Source organism: Streptopelia decaocto, assembly GCF_964273445.1.
Source record: "Streptopelia decaocto genome assembly, chromosome: 21".
In the NCBI taxonomy this organism is placed as follows: Eukaryota; Metazoa; Chordata; class Aves; order Columbiformes; family Columbidae; genus Streptopelia; species Streptopelia decaocto.
Genome location: NC_138676.1, coordinates 1,113,137 through 1,123,872, shown reverse-complemented (window position 1 = coordinate 1,123,872; position 10,736 = coordinate 1,113,137). Strand labels below are relative to the sequence as shown.

Below are 10,736 nucleotides of genomic sequence, written 5' to 3'. Positions count from 1 at the left end.
GTCATCTCCTGTGACACAGCGCTCGTGCCAATGAAGGTTACGGTGCCCAAGGGGCTGGTTTAGGCTTAAAAAAAGGAGAAAGGAGCGTGCCCTGTAGAATGGCAACGACTTTCATTCAGAAAACATCATTGCGGGATAGCTTGTCTTTGAGAAGGGATTTACATCCCCTCTAATGCGGAACTGAAATAATAAGAAACAAAACTAAAACTGGCAGAAGAGAGCAAGATACCATACTTCCAAAGGCCTTGTAGCATTTGCTTGAAAGAACAAATCACAGCTTAGATTTGACTGTTACATGAAATATGACATTTAATAGCTTTTAATACAGTGTGACCTAGCACCCCCAGGACAGCCAGTACACCCTGTGCTGCTGTTCCCCTCAGGAGATACTTTTCCCAGATAAATATAATGTCATGTGGACCCAGTTTTCTCCTATGGAGCTTCACACATCTCTTCTAATTGTTCTATCAATGAAAATAAAGCTTTTGACTTGGTGTGTAAGAAAACAAAGGATGCTGTCAGGCAAATCACCTACACTGCTTATGGTCCTTATTAGGATGCTGAAAACCAGTAGTCATGCTTGCAAGTGGTGATCCAGTATGGACTTAAAAGCAAAACAGCTCCTTGATCTCAACCAGACCACAACAGATCCTGTTGTAAACTAATCCCTATTGCAAAAGTCGCTATGGTGAGCACGTAGATAAAGAAAGGGTAGAGGGAAGTCAGTCCACGTTCCCTTACGAGACTCCAGTTTCTCTGTAGTCAACCTCTTAATTGCTCACGTTATTGTACCAGAGCTTTCCACAAAGTGGGGGAGGAGAAATAATGTTTTGTTGTTCTGGCATTTAATTCCATCCTACTGCTTTCAGGATTGGCCTTTTGGTTTACGGTTTAACCTGAAGCTCAGGAGCTCTGTTTGCAGTTCCCTGCCGGTCACAGATTTCCTATAGGGAAGCACAAGGCACGTCACTAAATACAATTTGTCAATGTGTTCAGTTTCATCTGTTCAGATTGTGTGCTGTCCTGGGCAAGACCTCTTTTTTACTGTGCTTTTCAAAATTACTGAGTTTGGTTCTTCTATGCAGTCCGTTAAAATAATAAGGACTTTGGGAAACCGTGTTTTATATTGGCAATCATCACCAAGAGCAAACTAGAAATACAAAATAATATAAAGGAGGATGCTGAATTACGCTACCTCGCCAAGATTGCTGATGGAGTGCAGTGGGATCTACACAATGTATTTAGGTGCAATGATACGTTTATCTTCATGAGATTTATCAAAATGAGCTTTATACCCTAGGAACAAACTGGCTGCCAAACGCAGTGTCTTCCCCTGATCGTCCTACCTGACCAGGATCTCAAAGGCTTCCAAGAGGACTTGTTAGATAGTCTCCTCGTTATTTCCCTTCTCTCCCCGCTCCTCCCCAATGGGCACAGCCCTTCTCCAAAACCAGCCGGTGCTGCGGTGCAGATGGCAGACATCTGCAAAATAATGCAGCGTCTTAGCTCATCTGGCATTGCTCACGTTATCACCACAGGCACAGAGCCAATTACGGGTTACCTAACAACTACCTGGTTAGAGACGAGGCTTCTTCTGCGAAGAGAGCTAATACCACGCACCCAAGACTCTGCCCTAATCCTATTTTGACAGCTTGATTAGCATTTGTGCTAGCCTAAGACCTTTACCTATAAGCGTAGCTACAACCTGCCACATCTTTTAATGCAAAATGCTTTGTATAACAAGCAATGCCCTGCAAAGGGATGAAGTCCCTGTCTACATTCTGTCATTGAGCGTTCAGGAGATTATTTAATATTACATTAATTTGGATTGGAGATTTATGGTACAAGAACAGCAGTGCTAAAATCTGACTGCAAAAATCAAGGAAGGATTCATCAGGCAAACCTTCGGGAACCATAATATGGATTGAATGGGCAACGGCTGCGTTGGCATCACTTGGTGAGTCTCACAAGTGAATCTGGCCCTATGTGTGCTACCAGAATGGCTACGGCAAAGATTGAAATACTGATGTGCTGCCAAAATACTTAATGGCTGAACTTAAACACCCCGAATGAGGCAGCTACCCGGATGTCCCTGGTTAGTCGCCTCAAATCAACCTGATCTGATTCCAGGGTATTATGTATCCCAGAGCCTAGATCCCTCCTTTGGTAACAAAGCAGAGTATATTTGCAGTTCAAGAACAATGATTCTGCCTTCACAGCAAGAATGTTTCAGGATCTTTTATTTCTCACTGCATTTCCATCTTAAGACCATTATGCAAAAATAGAGGCATTGCTTTCCTCATATTTTTAACCTATCTACAGTATTTTTAGAGAAACATAAGGCTGAAATGACACGAAATCAGAGACAGAGATTCTATTACTAGCCTCACTGTTCTATGACTTAAATCTAGTGGCAGCTAAAATGTTGAGGAAACTGAAGGTGATACTGAAAGGCAGGAGAAAACGCTGCAAGTTGCAGTTCTATAGCTGGTGATACAACTGAACAAGCTGTAGGATGACAGAGGACAAAGCCTCTGATGGCTGTTTAAGAGTAGGGTGTAAGTGACACAAACGAAGGGGGACAGTGGAGACTCCCGGTGGGACTGCAGTGCAGATGGGTCTTCTCCAAAAGTTATCAATGTGCACTGTGTGACAGTTATGAACCAACAGGAAAATTATTTGCAGGGCTTCTTTAATGCTGTGTTTTCTTTACACGACCATATTTTCAATATCTATTTATTATCTATTAGTCTACTTTGTCCCTCTAATGAAGACAGATGTTTGCACGTCAGTTACAACTCGCACCCCTCCCCACCCATTGCATTCTGCTCTCATCACCTACTTGTACAATTTTCTTCCCCAGAAATGGAAAGCATGGCAAGAGGAATGTTCTGGAGCCTTGGCTTGAAAGGAATCACCTCTGCCCTCTTCAAACGGAGCAGGTACCACTCTTGAATGTTCCCGGCAGGCATATTTATACTTTTTAAAAAGAAAAGCAGTTTGAGGGCTGGATTTTTCAAGTTAAGATAACCTTTTATTGCTTGCTACCAAAGGTTTAGCCAGAGACACCCTAGCGTTTCAGTCTCCTCTATTCTAATTTTATATATACTGGTTTTACACGTGCATTACTCCACATAATATGGTGATGAGTCTTCTAACTAACATTAGTATAAATAAAAGCAGAACCAGGACAGCTGCTCTTTTAAAATAGGTATCAGGGGTGGCTATGCTATTATTTAGAGGCACTGGGTGACGAATGTGCTTTAGATGCCTTGGCTAATCAAAATACTTAAAATTAAAACAAATACAAGTGATACCATGGGAAGAGTATAAAAGAGCAGGCAATTAATCCTGATGTATTCTTTACAGCCCCCTTATTTTCTGTGGTTCTGATCACGGATATCAGCAGCTATCGTGGCCTTTGATTGCTAGCTGGGATTAAACCATGGCAACTGGATAGATTAAAAAGGTTAAAATGAGACATTTACTGCACACTGTAAGTGTAATGATCTTATATATGGGAGCATAGACATTGAATTGCAAGTTTTTACCTCCAAAGATGGAAGATTTCTTTCACTTCCAAAGCTACATGGGAAGGAACTGCCAGATAACTTGTAGGAATGCCATTAGATCGTTGGTGACATTTCCGTTGTGGGTCAGACCGACAGGACACCTTCATGGAGCGTCTTTCCCTGGTTGACAGCACCCACGGGTGTATTTTCTTGGCTCTGCAGATGGAACAATCCCCTACTCGCACAGGTGCAGCAAGAACAACCCCAGAGCAGCACGAGTGCTGAGGCCAGTGCTGGAGTGTGTTCCAGGTGTGGAGATAGAACACATACGATTTAATGCCAAGATTCTGTATTTCTGGATTGTCATTTTATCTCTCCAATCCTGATGACTTCATCTTCATTCTTGTGGTTTATGACATCACCAGAAGAGCCTGCACAGTTTCGTGAGCGATATTGCCCAAAGGAGGAAGGGGAGATACCAGTATTTTTTTCTTTATTAAGATTTCCTTACAAAGAGAAGAATATTTTAAGGGACTATCCTTGTATTGCCTGTCTGTGAAGAAGAATATTGATTTGAGGTGCATTTTGCATAGTGTTATTATCCATCACCATCAATATCTACAGAGCATGGAGTAAGACTTTGTCCAGAGATCCCACTGGAGTGCGTTTGCTCTGTGTGCCACCCATGGGTGCCCATTTACAAATAAGTAATAAGTCTGCTTTGTGGTTTATAAATCTGGATCTAATGTCTCCCACAGCAAATCCCAAATAATTCTTTGCAGACTACCTCTCCTTAATGACGCTACCTTAAGGGGCACGTTGATGAAAATAATTCCCGTTGCTTTTCGATGATCAGCAACATACAACACCTGTCATAGCAACGGTTATTACGGGCCTGTTGCATCAGGTTTGGATCTTGGGATTTGACCTCGGTGGTGATTTTAGATTGTAGATTTGTCTTCTCCCAGACGGAGCACGAGGCATCGCTGGCAGCTGGGTCATCCCTTTCTAGCTTGGCAGCTGAAGTCCTCTCTTGACCCCACACAATTCTTTAATGTCTTAGAGAATTTCCAGTGCATCCGGTAATAATCCTGCCTCAAACGCCCACCAGTGAGCAGTTATGTCAGGAGAAAGGCAATGCCAGCTGCAGACAGCGTTATTCTACAGCCTTTGTGGGGCGTTGAAGCTGCACCTACTCTGTGTGGTTAAACCCCTGGATCGCTCACCCTCACGTTTGCACAGTCGAAGTAGCGTTAATTTGATAGATACAATTGCTGCTGGTTCTAAACCTGGGAGAAAACCCAATCCAAATATCCTGGTCGCTTTTACGCAAAGTACCCAATGAGGTCAATAACTGAAAGTTGCACTGTCATTTTTGATTTGTGTGTTTGCCCTTTTTATTTCACAGATTGAGGAAAATAAGGGAATGGGCATGGCTCGCAGATGTCAGTTAACGACAAAACAGGGGAAGTGTTTCAGGTAATGTACTTAGAACACCTCATTCAATGTGGATATGCTGGATGTGCTTGGGACCTGTCTCTATTTGACTTTGGTCATAAAATCCACAATTTTGTTTTAAAATTATTCAGAAGCTTTTTGCTGTTCTGCTGATTTGTTTTTTTTTTTTAAGATGACTGAGATTTCATGGAAAAATATCACCAGCGGCTCATAAAAAATGGACAGTTGCATCTTATCAATTAGTGTTACAGTTTCCTCATTCAATTTATAATGACCTGTGCACTGCCATGATCTCTTATTATGAATGCTATAAATGTGACTTTTATAAGGTGTTCGTGTATCTAGACGCTTTTTGTAGCAGGGAAAGCAACGGACACTTGTGTAAGGCCTCTGGGAACTAGAACTAATTCTACAAACTATTTCTGACAGTACTAATAACAGTACGACAACTCACTCTCATAGGAAATGACGGGGCACTAATCTGGCTGAGTGCAAAGGAGCTGGTCTTACTGCTCAGGGTAGAGACTCAGGAATTCCATAGTGCTTGAAATTCAGCTGGTGGAGCTGTAAAAAGAGCACTCCTCATGACGCCGTGTTTCGTTATCCTTTGGGGTCACTCTTTATGGGGCAAACCCATTGGGACAGCTGACGGCAGAGGGGACACCCAAGGAGAAGCAGGTGGCTTGCCGCTATGTTCATCCATGTTTGTCAACCAGCAGTTGAAAGGGTGAAGAAACAAGGCGGGACTCTTCCAAAATGTTCTGGTTTGATGGGTGATGGAGATACTGCCTCTCTGAAACAGCTCGTTCATTTAATCCGCTAAATTTGTGTAATAATTTATGTAAACTCAATGCGCTCTTTCATATAAGAGGGAAGGTATTTAATGTGTACCCAGAAGTCGCGTTACTAGTTCAGGATACTCTTTCTCCTTGGAGTTTTTATCCCAAGCAAACACACCTGGTGAGAGGTTGGCTTCCTATTCCCAAATGCTCCGAGCCAAGCATCCGTATGACCTGAAAAACTTCACATTAATATTGGCATCTTCCCGGCTGGGTGACCTTGTGTTGGAGGGGGTGGGACGCAGAGCTCAGGAATGCGCGTCTGCAGGGAGCGGGGACGGGTGTGAAGCTGGGGGGGCGAGTTGAGTAATAGCACATGGCACGGCTGAGCAAGGTTGCTCTCTGCAGATAATCAATCCAGCATGGGGCCGTGGGCCAGGCAGACCAAAGGAGGCATGTTTTCAATCACACTGCAATAAGTGATTTTGTTGTTTCTTTTAGAGAAGGATTTTTCTAAAATGAAAAGGGGGAAGGGATTTCTCAAGCAGAAAAGGATAAAATAAAAGAATATGATCTGGCCCGGAATGATCCTTTAGACCACTAACAGCAAAATACTGGAATGGATTGACTACATTGAAATATTGTTGGCAATACTGTTATCAATTGTACTCAAAGGGTGTTGGCTCTTTATCTAAGCTATCTTCTGCTTGGCAGTTTGCTGTGGCATTAGAAGTCCTTACATGTTCACAACTACTCCGGGTATTCTGAATTTCATTTTAAGACAGCAACTACAATTAGCCACCTAAGCCAAATTATTTAGCATGTTGTGACGAAGATCTACTTCAGTTGAAGTGTTTTTCTCTAATACTAATGAAATGAAAACACAGACGGTGTGCCATGCATGAATAAAATAAATGCTTAAATGTTCTTTTTTTCCTAAGAACTTTCTTCCCCTTGTTCACAGATCGCAGAGCAATACTGTACTCAAGTAATGAGGGCGCTCAGCAGTTCCTGCAGTATGGGAAGGTACAGGAGGAGCACGATAACCTGAAGAGGACAGGCTTTGTGGATTGCGGTGTAAATCTAGTTAAAAACTGGCTTTTTAGCTTTAATTATCCTGTACACCCAGTACTGAATTGACATCGTCTTTCATACCATGCCTGAGTGCCCACTGCCTCTCAGATCTTCAAGTTGCTGCTGTGGGTGTTGGTGTAGACAACACGTTGAGTGACAAGATATTCTGTGCGTATGTGCAAACACACATGGAAGTCGTTAGCACGGCTCTGGTGTGCTGTCAGTGCGAGCTGGGGTGGCTGGAGGGATCTGCGGAGCCGTGCGGAGGGAGGCTTGGGAGAAATGGTCCGTAAGGCGGCCACCCTCTTCCTTCATCGCTGCATCTCCACGAGCATCTCTTGACCCGCAGTTCCCGCCCGGCTTTTGCCACAACTCTTGGCTGTGACAAAATGGTGCCTGTAAAAACTCCTGCCCCTGGGACTCCGGTGATTTCTGAGCAAGTTCTGCCCCCTCATGCAAAAATGGAACAAAAGATCAACCCCAAGAGCAGGGGATTGATAAAATGATGTTCCCCTTGCTCTCTTCACCTTGCACCTGCCTCCCCGCAGGCATGCTTTCGGCTCGGCGCCGGCCAGACCGGCACGGAAATCCCTTCCCAAATTCCCGCACGCCGGTTGATTCGTTAATTTCATTTTTGGCACTAAACTAGCCCCGAAGCCGCCGCCGCCGCCCTGCCCCGAGCGGGAGCGCCGCCGAGCCCCGGGCGGCCCCGCCGCAGCCTCAGCGCCGGGGGTGCCGAGCCCGCTCCGCGCCCCGCAGCGCCCTCTGCGCGGGTGCGCTGCACTATTTGAGGCGGGCGCGGGTGGAAGAACACGGCGGTGTGGTCTGCCGCGCGAGAGCGGCGGCGCAGGGATCCGGGCCGCGGTGCTGAGGCCGCTGTCAGTCAAGGCGGCGGTGCCGGGACGCGGCCGGGGCGCAGCCGGCAGAAGGCGGTGCGGGAGCGCGGAGCCGGAGCGGCCGGCGGCGGGAGCGGCGGCGAAGGGAGACGGGGCACAAAGCGGAAAAATAACCGAAGGGAGCTGCGTTTCTTTCAGGCTGCAGGAATAGGCTATTTCGCAAGCGGCTTTCCCTTCCCTAGCTGGCTGCGATGCTGCTAGCCACCGTGCTGCCCTGGACGTTGTTTTTGCTTGGAGCCGCAGGTACGTGCGGGGCCGGGGCTGGGGCGCTGCCCGGGGCTGGGGCGAGGTAACGCCGGGACCTGGTGGAGCGAACAATGGGGTCGGGCAGCCCCCGCCGCCCCTGCGCCCCGCTGGGCTTGTGGGGGAAATAACCCATGGTGGGGTCCCCCCCGAGCCGCGCCCGGTGTGCGTGACGGGGCCGCTGATTCGTGCACATTGTTCGCTGTCGTGGAAGCCGGAGGGGAAAGATGGCTCGAGCTGTGCGAATTTGACAGGAGAAAGCGGAGGGGCGGGTGGGTGGGGAGGGTGTGAGCGAGCGGCTCGATCTGCGCTCCGGTGCTGCCGTTCCGCGGGTGCGACAGAGGAGCGGCCCCCCCCGGGAGCCCCCGGGCTGGCGGTTCGGTGTGCTGGGCGTGCCAGACAATGGAGATGGGCACAGGGGAGGCGAGCGGAGCGGAGGGGATGCTACGTGCGCTGTGTTCATGGTGCCGCGGTGCGAGGAGGCGGCGGGTTTGCGTTGTCGCGTCCATTTCATTGTGAATATTGAGGATGCTACTGCGCTACGCAGCGACGCCCACACCCTCCCCTCGGCCGCCGCCGCCCGCCCGCCCTCATTCTTGCAAGCGGTGCATGTGCCGGGCAGAAATTGCAGCGCGGGGAGGGGAGAGATGCGATTGCAATTGGAGGCGGGGGTTGGAGCAGCTGTGGGCAAGAAAACCAGGGGAAAAAAAAAACCCACAAAAAAAACCGCACCAGCAACCAAAATACAACCACAAAAACCCCACCACCGCCCAAAAAGCGGAGGGGAGCGGGGCGGCTGGCGGGGATGGAGCGGGGACGGCGCTGCGGGAGGGCGGGGGGCGCCGGGCGGGGGCGCGGGCCGCGCGCCGCTGCCGTTAAGGGAGTGGCAGGCGGGGCGGGGGGGCTGGAGGGGGCGGCCCCGCGCGAGCGCGGTCGTTAGCGCTCGGGTCACCAACGGCCATAACGGCCCCGCCGCCTCACCTGCCCGCGGCACCACCGCCCGGTGGGTGCGGTCCGGGTCGGGCCACACCTGTGCTGACACCGCCCCCTCGGCCAGCGTGGGCCGCCCCGCGTCCCCAGCGCCGTCCCCAGCGCCGTCCCCAGCGCCGTCCCCAGCGCCGTCCCCAGCGCCGTCCCCAGCGCCGTCCCCAGCGCCGTCCCCAGCGCCGTCCCCAGCGCCGTCCCCAGCGCCGTCCCCAGCGCCGTCCCCAGCGCCGTCCCCAGCGCCGTCCCCAGCGCCGTCCCCAGCGCCATCCTCGTCACCCCGGAGCCGGTGCGCTGTCCTTACCCACGCACACCGCGAAGTGTCCCCAGGGCCTTCTGCACCCACTCTTGGCTGCGGCCGTTTCCTCCCTGTCCTACAGCTCTCTTCCCTCCCCTTCGCAAGCATTTTGGCCTAAAGCACCAAGCCCAATTGTCCCTGTTATCTTTACCTCCAAACTGCAATTGCCTTTACTTCTTGCATTCCCGTCTCAGCTCATCATTTCATAGCTACTTCCCGATCGCTGCTCTTGTAATGCCAGTGAAGCTCTCTGTCCAGACCCCTGCTCTCTTGGGGTAGCTCCTGTGTCCTTGCAACGTACCCCAGGGCACTACTCATTCCCATCACTGCTATTACAAACCTTGCTGCACAGTTTCTTTTCACCCTTCGCTTCGGTTCTGTCCTTAACTACCGTAACTCCTCATTGCCTCACTCCCGCCCAGGTGATTCCTTATCTCCTTAAGCAATTAATTCTGCTGTAGCTGAGTCTGCTAACAGAGTACCAGTGGCTGCTTTGTCGCGGCTCTGCTCAGCTCCATCATGGCGCACCATTGCCACCAGTGCGCCAGAGTCTGTTGCCCAACCAAGACACCTGTTTAACATCAGCACAACACCCGTTCTTTACACCGCACGGCTCTCCTGCGTCATATGCACTACTATATAGCTTCTCTTCATTATAATCTGAGAAAAATGCGTTACTGCTTATTAGAGGGTGTGTATGTAACAAATAAGGGGGACTTGCCGTCCGTTTTCAGCACAGCTCTGCATCTGGCTCGGCCGCGCCCTCTAATCGCTATCTCTGCATACATTCTTAATCTCAGCCGCTCTAAGATGCCAGACTATCTGTGGCTCTGTTCTGTCGCCTCTCTGACACCTTCACACGGGCTTTCTCGGCCGTGGGAGGGGAGAATAAAGCGTTTTTTACAGGGGAAATAGATGGGAGTAAGCAAAGAAGAATTATCTGCGTATCATCTGTTGCCCCACTCGAACGCGTGTTTATCCAATAATAACAATTATGAATTCATAGAGTGCCTAGGGAGCTGCACAGCTGGAACCGGACTGTTAAATCAGCATAAAATGGAGAACAAAAAACCCAAATAAAATATTAAAAAGCTAGAACAAAGCAGCAGCGCTGTTTATGGTGAAAGCAGCACCGAGCACATAGTTAAGCTTTCCATGCTAAAGGATGCTTTGGTCTGCTAAAGCTTGTACCTTTTTTCCCAGCTGACCTCACCACACTCTGATGTGGGGGGAGAGAGGCTATTGCGTGTGGTTTTGGAAGCTGTGATGTTGAAGGAGATGTCAGTGAAAGAAGGGGAGCAGCTACAATGATGCTAATAAAGAAACCCTAACTACAGCTTTACAGCGCCTTAGGTGTAAGAGGAGACACGAGATAGATGCTTGTTAGTGAAGAATCCCTGGAGAGCAATAGTTACTTCTAAGCAATAGTTACATGGAAGGTTCAGAACAAAAGAGCGCCTTTACATCTTCTAGAATAATCCTATATTCCATG

The 10,736-nt window shown here is 48.9% G+C and overlaps 1 protein-coding gene across 4 annotated transcripts in view; it reads left to right on the top strand.

Annotated features, from left to right (window-relative positions):
* Nucleotides 1-7,645: 7,645 nt before the first annotated feature.
* The window catches only part of NCAM1 (neural cell adhesion molecule 1), a 79,560-nt gene continuing 76,469 nt past the window's right edge, over nt 7,646-10,736 (top strand). For 3 of the 4 annotated variants that reach the window (XM_082070219.1, XM_082070220.1, XM_082070218.1), the window contains exon 1: nt 7,646-7,962. In XM_082070219.1, the coding sequence (XP_081926345.1) occupies nt 7,911-7,962 (52 nt within the window). In that variant the 5' untranslated portion in view covers nt 7,646-7,910. The remainder of the gene's footprint in view (nt 7,963-10,736) is intronic. The other variant, XM_082070221.1, reaches the window with a different exon arrangement.